Source organism: Osmerus eperlanus, chromosome 1 (genome assembly GCF_963692335.1).
Source record: "Osmerus eperlanus chromosome 1, fOsmEpe2.1, whole genome shotgun sequence".
Taxonomy (NCBI): domain Eukaryota; kingdom Metazoa; phylum Chordata; class Actinopteri; order Osmeriformes; family Osmeridae; genus Osmerus; species Osmerus eperlanus.
Window position 1 is genome coordinate 1,644,550 of NC_085018.1, and position 13,697 is coordinate 1,658,246.

At 44.5% G+C, this 13,697-nt stretch overlaps 2 protein-coding genes across 2 annotated transcripts; one reads left to right on the top strand and one right to left on the bottom strand.

Moving 5' to 3' along the window:
* Window positions 1-3,950: 3,950 nt before the first annotated feature.
* Window positions 3,951-5,358, top strand: LOC134010146 (putative nuclease HARBI1). The gene is made up of 3 exons (XM_062450029.1): window positions 3,951-4,119; window positions 4,401-4,512; window positions 4,607-5,358. The coding sequence occupies exons 1-3, from the start codon at window positions 4,051-4,053 to the stop codon at window positions 4,960-4,962; spliced, it is 537 nt and encodes a 178-aa protein (XP_062306013.1). The 5' UTR covers window positions 3,951-4,050; the 3' UTR covers window positions 4,963-5,358.
* A 909-nt stretch (window positions 5,359-6,267) lies between these two features.
* Window positions 6,268-9,478, bottom strand: zgc:153675 (uncharacterized protein LOC768179 homolog). Its single transcript, XM_062450581.1, has 3 exons — window positions 9,068-9,478; window positions 8,269-8,353; window positions 6,268-7,645 (listed from the first exon to the last, which is right to left on the bottom strand). Exons 1-3 carry the CDS (start codon window positions 9,074-9,076, stop codon window positions 7,344-7,346), a joined length of 396 nt encoding a protein of 131 aa, XP_062306565.1. The 5' UTR covers window positions 9,077-9,478; the 3' UTR covers window positions 6,268-7,343.
* Between the last annotated feature and the right edge of the window lie 4,219 nt (window positions 9,479-13,697).

A 13,697-nucleotide genomic window follows, 5' to 3' on the forward strand; every position in this document is an offset into this window, starting at 1 on the left:
CAGCCTGATGGTAGCGGGGGATGGAGAGAGCGAAGGCAGTGACACCACACCCTCCATCTGGGTGGGCTTGGCCTTCAGGCGGAAACTGTCCAGTCGAGTCATTGTGGAAGAGAGGATCGTGTCCAGTAGAGTCACTGTGGAAGAGAGGATCGTGTCCAGTCGAGTCACTGTGGAAGAGAGGATCGTGTCCAGTCGAGTCACTGTGGAAGAGAGGATCGTGTCCAGTCGAGTCACTGTGGAAGAGAGGATCGTGTCCAGTCGAGTCATTGTGGAAGAGAGGATCGTGTCCAGTAGAGTCACTGTGGAAGAGAGGATCGTGTCCAGTCGAGTCACTGTGGAAGAGAGGATCGTGTCCAGTAGAGTCACTGTGGAAGAGAGGATCGTGTCCAGTCGAGTCACTGTGGAAGAGAGGATCGTGTCCAGTCGAGTCACTGTGGAAGAGAGGATCGTGTCCAGTCGAGTCACTGTGGAAGAGAGGATCGTGTCCAGTCGAGTCATTGTGGAAGAGAGGATCGTGTCCAGTAGAGTCACTGTGGAAGAGAGGATCGTGTCCAGTCGAGTCACTGTGGAAGAGAGGATCGTGTCCAGTAGAGTCACTGTGGAAGAGAGGATCGTGTCCAGTCGAGTCACTGTGGAAGAGAGGATCGTGTCCAGTCGAGTCACTGTGGAAGAGAGGATCGTGTCCAGTCGAGTCATTGTGGAAGAGAGGATCGTGTCCAGTAGAGTCACTGTGGAAGAGAGGATCGTGTCCAGTCGAGTCACTGTGGAAGAGAGGATCGTGTCCAGTAGAGTCACTGTGGAAGAGAGGATCGTGTCCAGTCGAGTCACTGTGGAAGAGAGGATCGTGTCCAGTCGAGTCACTGTGGAAGAGAGGATCGTGTCCAGTCGAGTCACTGTGGAAGAGAGGATCGTGTCCAGTCGAGTCACTGTGGAAGAGAGGATCGTGTCCAGTCGAGTCACTGTGGAAGAGAGGATCGTGTCCAGTCGAGTCACTGTGGAAGAGAGGATCTTGTCCAGTCGAGTCACTGTGGAAGAGAGGATCGTGTCCAGTTCATCGCCAGGTCAGGAGGCCAGGGGGGGCAGTAAAGATATGTACTGGCTGATCACACTTACATGGGATTCAGAGAAGGGAGTAGAAACATGAACATAGGTGAGAGAATCTCCAGGAGCAGCCCATGGACCAAGCAGACCCAGGTCTGTGACAGAGGCCTGAGTCAAACTGGATTCAACCTGCGCTACTTGGGTTTGTTTTGTCACAAAGGTACTTACCTTGAGGGAATTCATACTGTGGATGCTGAATGTTCTTACGGAGATTCAGAAATAGCTTTGCGCTACATAAAACATTGATGAACGTTAACCAACCAGAGGCTCAATACCCTTGGACCGTTCCTGAAAGAAAACGCGATCAATGATTACAAAAACAAGAAAACTATCCTTAAACAGGACATTCAAAAGCTAACTAAGTAACTGTAAGTCGCTCTGGATAAGAGCGTCTGCTAAATGACTAAATGTAAGTGTATTTGCTTGATAAGAGCTGAGTGTTATATAAATGTGTCTTATCAGCTTGTTTAAACAGCCTCGATATGGGGGATCTTTAATATTGATGACACCTCATGACAAGTACAACTCTGTAAAGTGGGTCATTACCAGACGGCACAGCCAGGGGCCTGTTGCACAAAAGTAGAATTAAGACATCCGGGATAAATGACTCAGCTGAGCTCAATGAAGCCAAAACATGTGCCTCCAGGCTTAATTGGTTGCACAAAGACCAAGCCAGGATGAGCAGACACGGATTCATTAAGCCAGGTGAAACCAATCCTGGATAGGTGCGCGCTCACGGCTCACTCAAATAGACCCCGCCACAGATCACAGATTAACTGATTTACCATGGCAACTAGAGCCGCGTACTTTTCCCCGTCGGAAGCACAAATCCTCATGGAGGCATACGAGGAGGTAAAATATATAATTAAGAAGAAAGGCAACACCGCCACAGTGATAAAGCAAAGAGAAAAAGCGTGGCAAAGTATTGCAGACCGCCTGAATGCGTAAGTAGTGCACAATTACACACTCACCGCTCCGCTGAAACATCACAATTACAATTCAAATATTTAATTCACATCTCCAAAAATGCAGTTGTACTGTAATTATGAAACGGTTAAATTTTTAATTGAAATGCACTGCAGATATGAGTGAAATTGTGTAAAGTAACTCCATCACACTGTATAAAGCTATGATAAATTTTTTGATATTTTTACTGAAAACAAGACAAAAATACCAAGTAATTTTTTGCAGTGTGACTCCATTAAATGTGTGTGTGTGTGTAGATTAAACATGAACGGGCCAAAACGGACATGGCAGCAGGTCAAAATCAAATACATGAACATTCTGCAGAATGGTATGGTCCCTGACTAATATTTAACAAAGCACAAGCATATATTGTACCCAGAAGGTGCCTGCTCACACATTGTCTGTACTGTTTTAGCAGTGAAAAAGAATACCCACAGACAAGGCACGGGTGGTGGGTCACCAAAGGCTGACCTTACCCCAGCAGAGGACATGGCCTTGGAGCTAAATAAAGGCAGGCCCGTCTTAGAGGGGATCCCTGGGGGGAAAGAGACGAGCATAGGTTCCTCCCAAGATGCCACCCGCTTCATTCAAGGTATGTCCTTCCATCTCTACATGGGATACAACCACATTCATATTGAATCAATTTGGACTGTCTGACTTTGGTTTACCTATTGCCTTGCAGTGTCTGGCAGCACTGTGTTCCTGTTAGAGCCACCAGCACAAGCACCAGACGATGCTGATCCAGTGAGTACTCCATCAAAGGCATACTGTAGGCCTGGCATGTCTTGTCTACTAGCTTCAATATGAATCCGATTAAATGTGATAGGGTGAAGGCCCCAGTGCAGCAGCAACAGCACATGATGGAGACGATGATGAGGAGGAGACCATCTCTCTGGATTCCAGAAGGCATGAGGTATCATGTTAAGACTGTGAAAGTACTATTTACTCTACAATGGTGAGGAGTCCTCATCAAAATCAAAAAATCTAATTTCTTTTACAGGACCCAGATGCTATACAGTGGGAAAACCAGCCTGGCAACATAGTGCGTATTAATAAAAGGACACCACATCCTGCCAAATTCCAGCTGCGCTAATTGTATTGTGTTCACAGAGCTCACAAGCTATCAGAAAGTTGTATGGCAACCACCTCCGGCGCCAAATAGAACTGGCAGACATAGACATTCAGTACAAGAAGAAAAAGATGGAAAATCTTGCACTGGAGTCCGAAATAAAAAAGAGGACAATTAGGAAACTGGACCTTGAAATAAAAAAACTTGAGAGGGAGGTGAGATATGCCTTCAATGTACACTGTATGCTAACTGTAACACAAATGTATTAATCATTATTTTTCTTTCCTCCCCCAGCTCCAAGAAGATGACACAGCTGAAAATAAAAATTAGGTATATTCTCGTAAAGTCAAGTGAGCCATGACATATGAGCTCTTATTGTGAGCACACAGGACGGTGGCATCTTTCTAAGGTTTTTTTTATTTTCCCAGCAATCAGTACAACCAAGTCATCGTTATAAGGCATCGCCCTCTTTTGCCCACCCCCCCAGCACCAGGTGTGGCCACTAGCCTATATGAAGGCCCAAAATTGTGTGTTCCTTTCTGCTCTGACAATGGCATGCCCATTCGTGCGAGATGTGGTGGATGAAGAAGCACTTGTGCTGAGGAGAGCCTTCAGGCGAGAAAGGGTCTTCAGGGACCGGTTGGACCCACTGGCCTTCCCTGATGACCATCTATATTAAAGATACAGGTTTTCTGCAGATGGCATCAGGTATCTATGCAGACTACTGGGTCCCAGGATTAAGCACCGCACTGCACGGAGCCATGCACTGAGTGTGGAGCAAATGGTTTGTGTGGCCTTGTGCTTTTTTGCTAGTGGAGCCTTCCTGTACTCAGTGGGGGATGCAGAACAGCTGAACAAGGCCACAATTTGCCGCACAATAAGGAGTGTGTGTCTGGCTATCAAAGCATTAGCAGATGTCTTCATCTCCTTCCCTGGCCACAGAAGACTCTGTGACATCAAAGAGGAGTTCTATAGGATTGCAGGTAAGAGGATCTACAAATTACAGGACAACTGTTAACACATAGTAGGATACTCATTACTTTGTGTGACAGGTTTCCCCAATGTCATTGGTGCAGTGGCCTGCACACACATAAGGATAAAAGCCCCCTCAGGTGCCCATGAGGCCGATTTTGTGAATAGGAAATCCTTTCACAGCATTAATGTTCAGGTGAACATAACTTTTTGATATTGTCCATTGACGAACACTCTGCATTGCCAGTGATGTGCATTGATTGGTGTAATATTCCTCATCTTATGATTTCAGATGGTCTGCAATGCTGACTGTGTGATCAGCAATGTTGTGGCAAAATGGCCTGGCTCAGTCCATGACTCCAGAATCTTTCGGGCCTCTGAAATCTATCAGTGCCTATCACAAGGTAAGCCACACAACCCCTATTTATAACCATCATGGCTGTGTCAAGAATATCACTGTGTTTATGAGGTAGTAATGATGAGATTTTGTGTTGACAGGTGAATTCTCTGGTGTGTTGCTGGGAGACAGGGGGTATGGCTGCCAGCCTTTTCTCCTGACACCTTTCACAGACCCCCAGGAAGCACAGCAGGCCTACAACCATGCCCATGCCAGGACCAGGGCCAGAGTTGAAATGACCTTTGGCCTCCTGAAGGCACGCTTTCACTGCCTTCACAAATTAAGGGTCAGCCCTGTTAGGGCATGTGATATTACTGTGGCTTGTGCTGTCCTCCACAATGTGGCCTGCCTGAGGAAGGAGAGGGCCCCCAGAGTGCCACCAGCCATGGACTGGGACAATCCGGCAATCTTCCCTGATGACGACAGTGGTCGGCTGCTGAGGGACCAATATGTGTAGAATTATTTTAGTTAGTATGTGTGCTTTCAATTTTGGTTAAATATGTCCTGCGGTGGCAGAGGAATTTGGGTTTTTTTGGGTTCGTTTTTTTACGAATTTGGCCTCTTATGATGTTTGTGCGGTATACTGTGTGTAATACAAGGCTGCAGGGAGGCTACTGCATCCATTCATTTGTCTGTTCAGTTGATGTGTATGGATTTGTCCTGCATTTATTTTAGTGTGCAGACATGCAGGGTGTGTTATATACAGACCTTTGAATGTGTATGTATCATTTTGTATAATATGCTTGGATTCTGTGCTTTCCATCTTGTAGAGTCACTGTGACTTCAGTTTCGAAAGGAGCTGATGGTTTACCTGCTTTGTTTTGTCCTTATTCAATAAAGGAACATAATGTTACACATTGTGTTTTTATATTCATATGGAATGTGTATTCGTTTATATGACAGAGTACTAGGGCCACACTGAAGAAAAAGGATAAAGTCATACATTTATGAGGCTGGTTCTTTCTGCAGAAAAGCTACATATTGTTTTTACAGTTTTGATACTTATGACAATGTGATATTCTGGCACATCAGCATGTCTTTGTTTATGAAACCATACTGAAGTACAATTTCACGAAATGCCCCACATCTGTCATTTTAACAACTGTCCTCCTTTAAAACAACTGGTTACAATATTATGACTTGTGTTTTTTTCCCCTCTGTGGCCCTAATATTCTATCATTTTATATATAGCCTTATAGTCTATGGGAAACTGTAAATTATCTAATGATAGCAACATCATCTAAAAATCATTTTTTATCCAAAATCATTGAAATTAATGATCACAAACGTTTAAATAATGACAGTGGGTCTAGTTATGTGATAACAATGTATAGTGAGCAGTGAAATAACTATTGGTTTCCATTTGTGGTGACTGCTGACTGACATTAGGGATGAGATTAAATAGATCCTGGAATTTAGCCTGGTCTGGAGCAGGCTAGCTCCACAGAATAAATCTCCATGGTAATTTATACCATAACATATCCTCCTGCCCCCTATCCATCTTTAGTGCAACCGGATTACGGATCAATTGAGCCAGGATCACCAAGATATCCTGGCTTAATCCCTTATCCTAGTTTTGTGCAACAGGCCCCAGGTGAATCAGAGGGGATTCCAGGTGCTTGTAGCTTTGTGCTGCTTTTTAGTCAACATTAGTCAAAACAAGGCTGTTAGCACAAAGCTGTTGCAACTAAATGGGGAGGGAGGATAGGGAGGAGGTGGAGCAGGGGAGGGAGGGAGGGTAAGAACAGTCTGGACAAGGCTATCACGCTTTCCAAAAGACTTTATTTATGATGCTGGAAAGTAAAAACATCCATGACAGTATTTCCACCTGCAACAGCACTGTCACAGGAAAACACAAATGTTGCATTGAAATGCTTAAATTCAATTTAAATGTTCACATACAAATGTTTAAAAGGGTCAGAAATCTGAAAAAGCCCTTCCATATAAATAGATATGAGTAAAATGGAATTTGACTGAAGACTGAATCCTAGCTTGATCTAGTTTCCCTGTAATATCCCCTGGCATCGTTATCATCACACCCCGCTATCTGACACCAAACGGGACTCACGTTCTGGATGTACTTTGTTTACTGGGAATCGGTCTATACGGAGTGACCAGCCATGCCAGACACTAAATATGATTATCCAAACATGATATAATGCTGCGTCTTCAACATGGGTTTACAAAGTCCATTTTGACCATGTTCCATATAAAGACAGAAGCCTATTAAAGAACCTGAAAGTATTATGACCTGTCATTCATGTCCTTAGCAGGTGGTGACAATACTAAACTCACCAGCTAACCTTGAAGCAGACTAGGGGTTTGAAGGAAGGAGGCATTTGGGGTTGAAAGAGTTGATTGAAATGACGCTGTCATAAGTGGGTCAAGGGTCAGTTATGCAGCCTGGTGCCAAGTTAGGACAAGGACGGTCTAGACCCGGACCTGCATCTAGGTGGAAACCCAACAGGGCCACAGAAGAAGAGTGGAGGCTGTGGCTGTCACCTCTGACCTCTCAAACAGGAGCTACAAAGAAGAAAACACACACTAGGATGAAAAACACACACTAGGATGAAAAACACACACTAGGATGAAAAACACACATTAGGGTGAAAAACACACACGAGGATGAAAAGCAGAACAAACACTTGCGTGAAAAGAGTTGAGCAACCGAAGGCACTTTTAAACAAGGTTTTTCAGAAGAAAAATGGAACGGTCCCTTTTTGGAACTGTGATCACAGCCGACACCAAGTTTCTCATCGCTCACGGGTCTCTCTTATGGCTCAGGAGGGCGTTGCATTTATAAACTGTCCATCATCATCATCCTACTCCTCCTCGTCCTCACTCAGCCTTGTCCTTCCTCTTGGCCGTGAAGGGGACTTTATTGGCTACCGTGGACCCCACCGAGGACACGCCCCCGGCCACGGCCGACACGCCCCCCTTGACGAGGCTGACGCCCACGGCGGGGACGGTGGTGACGGCCGTCTTGGTGATCTCCAGACTCTTCCCGCCCAGCCAGGCCACGCCCCCCACCGTGGCTCCCACCACACCCCGGGTGACGCTGAGCAGGCCCCCCGTCACCCTCCACACCATGCCCGGCCCCGCCGCCGCCGGGTGGTCCTTCCCCTCGTCCTTGGGCGCATCTGCAGGGGGAACGCAGGGGAGGTCAGGAGAACCCACAGCCTGGAGATTCAACAAGCTTCTCTTCCTGTTCAGTTCCCACAGCAGTTAAAGGCAGGGTCGATAAAGTTATTGAGATGCATTATTGGTCAAATTTGCTGAACTAAAACCTCCTGGCAGTAGTCGGGCATGGTCAAGTGTTTTGGAGGAGTGGTTTTAAAGGGAGGGGGTGGGATATTTTGGTTTGAATCCTTTTCGAACTCGAGCCAAAATGGCTAGGTTCGCAAAATGTACCGACCCTGCCTTTAAGAGTAACAGAAGATGAGGATGAACTTCAACGACCAATGTTCTAAACCACTCTCGGCATGAGAAATGGTTGAAATGCGTAAGTGTCACGGCAAATGCGTGAGACTTGGGAGCCCTGTCAAACACTAACCTTCAGCCCATCAAAGTGTCACAGTGGTTCCTTGCACAAACACACTACCCTGGCGAAACTTGGGCTAAAATAGCAACCTCTGCCCTGAATTGCACCATCTCCCCCAAGGCTATCATCCCTTATCATCTTGAAGGATTAATATAGTCGTGTATTAGTCGAGAAAAAGCTGGTCCGGAGAGGCCGGAGGGTATGCGCCGGGGACGTCGTTACCTGGAACAGGTTTGCTCTCCGTGGATTCGGCCTCCTCACCCACGAGACTCGTTCCCGGCTGGGTTTCAGCGCTGACGTTCACGTTCTGAAATAGATAAGAAATCACACTGCATGACACACAACGGGGAGCATAACATAAATTAATCGTAGCCCATATCTTTATGCTTATCCACAATCTTTCTCTACGAGAGTCTCACTTCACTGCCACGTTGAGGCTTTTCAAGCAACTGATGGTTTTACACACGTGAATTTACAAATTACATATCTGGACTAGGCTACATATCTACCCCAGATTTTCTCAGGGATGCATTTAATGCATACATATATATTGCAGACATGCAAGAGGTTAGTTTAAGTGCATATGCCTATATGATAGCAACAAATAAAGCCAATTAATCTCTGGGGCAGAGTAACATAACTGATACAGGCTACATTTAATATTTATAGCTACGTGGCTAAAAGAAGGAAAACGTTTTTTGTAAAGGCGATTTATCCAAATCGGACCCGCGGCGGATTATGAAACATATCTATTTCAAGGTACCATCAGATGACAAACGTTCTGTTAGTAGGCCTCTAGACAACATTACATACAAGTTACACATTTAACGAGAACAAAACGTCTCGATAGTGTTAAAGCTAATAATCTACACCCCTTAAGAGGACGGAGCATCGCACACCATTTGCGCTGTAACGTTATCGTAGTTTTGTAAAATTGTCTTTATTTTCGTCAAGAAGTCTTTAAATACACGGGTATAAAACACACATAATAATGCAAATCCAACATAGAGAAGACATTTACCTTGACCATTGTTTCCAGAACTTTCTGACGAGTGATTGCAGAGTACGATCAAGTCTTGCAAAAACGCACCTGAAACAAATGATTGGTGCGCTCGCTTGTCTTGGATCCTTTCACAAGTTTAAGCTCTTATTCTTTTTAAGTGCGAAGGGCAATAATTTTGTGTTAACTTTCAAAATAACCACTTCTTTTCTCTACTGGTGCACGTTGTAAAACGTTTACCCGAAGCTTCAAAACTTCAACAACAAAAAAAAGTATACGTTTATCTTGTTGGTTCTGCCGACGTGGCGCTGGAGCGCTCACTTTTTCCCCGTCTCCGGATCTTGCGTCACCTATAGGAGGCATTCGTTCTTTTTTTTTCATAGAATAATACATGTACTGTCCTCGATGCTCATGCATACGGTTCTTACAGGTATACATATCACCCACACGAAAACATAACTTTGATTCAAACTAACTCACTGATACATTTCTTGAAAACCGTTCTACCCTCACTGTTTGCTGTAATCCCACCAGCCCTGAGCATATCCCATAACTATGATTGTGTGAACAAAAGAATAAAATGTGTGTCCCAAATAGTGAAGAAAAGTTAAAACATGGTTAAACATATTGGCCCAGTATAGCATACCGCATACCGACCACAACTCTACATAGCCCTTACAGAACCAAACTAAGCACACATTTACAGATGCTCATTTCATTTTATTCATAAATGCATCATTTTATTTTACAAGCATGAAAAACTAGACAAGATTTCCGTCTACAGTAGTGACCGCTAGTCAGGTAATCAGCATGTTGTCTACATTTGTGTTGGAAAAAAAAGGCTTACACAATCCCTGCTACCAAAGTCACAACCAGTGTTTCCTACACGATAACGGAGCATGCTTATCAGACTGAGTATCTCTACCCTGGAGGAAAACCTTTGCCCCCAACCATGAGCCTGCCAACTCTGAAGGACCGGGCAAGATGGTGGCTTAGGTTTGTTTCCATTTATGGGCAAAGAAACCTTGGTGTGTGTGTGTGTGTCTGTGTGTATGAAGACCAACCTAGGCTGTGTGTGTTTGTGTGTGTATGAAGACCAACCTAGGCTGTGTGTGTGTGTGTGTGTGTGTGTATGAAGACCAACCTAGGCTGTGTGTGTCTGTGTGTCTGGATTCACCCCACATCTCAGCAGCTGGTCTACCTGGGTGATGAGCAGGTTGTGTCTACATCAGACTGAATCATTCATGATGTGTTGAACAGCAGCAGTGCAGGTAATGTGTTCCGCTCCAGGGGGCATGGCCATGTGTTAGCTGGTTGTCATGTGACCTGGTACTGGTCCTGACTATGGAACATCATTATTGTATATATAATGTCAGAGATTTCTTAAATCAACCGTGTGGTCCAAAACTCATCGGGATTCAACATTTGTGTCTCTTTATTAGATATTTGCATACTGGAAAGCACAAACCAAGGAGGAAACCGTTTGGAACAGGCTTTGGAAACTCAGTCTCAGAACTTTTTCAGTGTCAGAGAGAGGTGCTGCCAGATAGTAACAGGTCATAATAACATCAAACTTTGGTTGAGCTGGTACTTCAGTCCAGATCTCACTCAAGTGCTTAAGTGCACATCTCAGAGCTCCACAGCAGTCAGGTGCTTACCAGAACCTGGGAAGAACTCATTGGAAAAAACAAACAAAAACATTTCTTTTTGAGCCAGTTTGGATATATTGTTGCCCACCTGGGGTCAGCCGATAATTGCCTGAATGTAAATTACAGTTATTTCTGATTGCTTCGACACAAACATTTCAAAAACACACATTTAGTGAAACCTGACACTCAAGGAGAAAAACAGCAGCTCAGATCTGCACAACCATAAGCACATTCTCAGCCTCACACCATTTGCAAAATACTACACACACACACAGACGTGTTTTGCAAATCACTAAACACACTTTTCTACATTAGACACATAAATATAAGATGTAACTTAATTGCCTTTTCAAGACACTGCCTTGTAAAATGCCACACCTGTGAACGAATCAATCAAACACAGGCATCAGGAGTACAAGCACTTAAGTGCTTAATTGTAAACATACCAATCAGGTGTAAGCACTATAAAAAAGGCATCAGGTCAGTGTACCTGTCCTCATCAACAATGGAAGGCAATGTTGCAGGAAGAGGAAGAGGGAGAGTGAGGATGAGAGGGGGAGCCCATGGAGGAAGAGTGGTAGGGAGGGGGAGAGGTAGACCTGGTGGCCGTGGAAGAATAAGGCCAAATTTATCTAATGAAATTTGAGCAGCATTGGTTGACCATGTTGTGAACCATGGGGCAACATTGAGAGAGGCTGGACAGAGTTCAGCCCAACCTCAGCAGATATAATGTTGCAACAGTAATTCGGACATTTCGACAAGAGCACAGGTGAAAACTACTATTCTCTACTGTCTACAGTACAGTAAAATGCAGCCTACTACAATGACACTCTGTCACTTTACCTCATACACTCTTGTCACTTTAACATATTCAGTATTATTTTTATTCTATATTATTTTCTTTATTTATTGTATTTTATATTATATTGTATAGCTCTGCCAGTAGTTTATTTTATTTTGTTGTACATTTTCTACATTTTCTTTTTGTTCATTATGTTTAAATGTTCACTGTATGCACCTGCCCACCAAAGTAAATTCCTTGTTTGTGACCACTTACTTGGCGATTAAACTCAATTCTGATTCTATATGCACTACATCAGTACTTTTTTTGTACCCATTCACTCCAATCCATGATTGGAACAATGCCTTGTAGGCTGGCCTGTGACATTTAACATTTGTTAAATGTCATTTGTTAAATGTTATTTGTATTGTTCAACATAGGACTGAGGCCCGACAACATCATGGAGGAAGGGGACGAATATTCTCAGACGAACAAGAGGCAGCTATCATAAACATGGTTTTAGCCAATAATGCAATACGCCTCCGAGAAATTCAGACAAACATCCTCAATGACCAAGCCCTTTTCAGTAATGTCAATCAGGTCTCCATATCAACGCTAGGGCGAATCCTTAAAAAACATCCCGTACAGAGAGTACATTTACATTTAGTACATTTAGTCGACGCTCTTATCCAGTGTGACTTACAGGGACATTCTCCCCGAGGCAAGTAGGGTGAAGTGCCTTGCCCAAGGACACATCATTTTGCACGGCCGGGAATCGAACCAACAACCTTCTGATTAATAACCCGACTCCCTAAGCGCTCAGCCATCTGACCCCCAGATGAAACAACTATACAAGAATTTGTTGAGGTAAGTAATGTACACTTGTGGTGGATTTTTCACCTAGTGGTGGTGGTGTTCAATGTGGATACAGTACAGTTAGAGATGCTGTAAAGAAAAAGCTTTTTTGTTCAAACAAACTACTACAGTATTTGTAGTATTTACTGTATACGTAAAGTGCAACGGCACTGCACACAAAACCTAAATGTACATTTATACAGCAAAAGGCCTACATGTATGCACTACTGTAATACATGCATCCTACATGTATTACAGTAAACTACAATGTGCTATGTTCTGTTTTTTCAGCGATTTTTGCAAATGGATGCTGATGCAATCCGGCATGAATTCATATTCATAGACGAGGCTGGGTTTAACCTGACAAAGGTTAGAAAAAGAGGGAGAAACATCATCGGCCACAGAGCTTTTCTGCATGTTCCGGCCCAGCGTGGTGGTGACATCACAATGTGCGCCACAGTCATGCAGAATGGGGTCCTCCACCGCCATGCCAAGTTAGGTCCATACAACACAAACCACATGTTTAGAGCGACTACATGACACTGTCCCAGAAGAAGACCAGATGGAGGCAGAGCAGATGGAGGCAGAGCAGATGGAGGCAGAGCAGATGGAGGCAGAGCAGATGGAGGCAGAGCAGATGGAGGCAAAGCAGATGGAGGCAAAGCAGATGGAGGCAGAGCAGATGGAGGCAGAGCAGATGGAGGCAGAGCAGATGGAGGCAGACCACTGCCTACTTTAGAACAGTGTGTAACTGGTTCAAACAGTGTCAAATTGTATGAACCATGTGTGTGGCATACGGTGACAGAATTGGGTTTCAATGATTGTATAGTTTTGAACGAAGTGTTTAATTTAGCAAAAGTTCTGAGGTGTTCTGCTACTTGTGTGTCTGGTTGTGTGAATCATGTGTTGACAAAGTGAGCCCTGTTTTAAAAATTGTGCTTAAGGAGCCGTGTAGGAGGCCCTCATGTCCCTGTGTTCCCTCTGATCCGGTTAAGCCGTCAGTCTAGGCGTCAGTCTAGGCGTCAGTCTAGGCGTCAGTCTAGGCGTCAGTCTAGGCGTCAGTCTAGGCGTCAGTCTAGGCGTCAGTCTAGGCGTCAGTCTAGGCGTCAGTCTAGGCGTCAGTCTAGGCGTCAGTCTAGGTGTTGGGCCTGTTCACCGGGGCGTGGCTGTGGAGGCGAGGTGGGACTCACCTGCTCACTGGGACAGAGCTGAGCATGGGAGTGAATATCCTCCGGTGACCGCTCTCTCGCACGGCAATTTAAGATTTGGCAATTCGCACCAGTTATGATTTTTTTTTAAATGAAATCGTCATTTTTAATCCTGTTCTGAATGCAAATTATTGGGTTTACATCTGAGCATCTCCAAG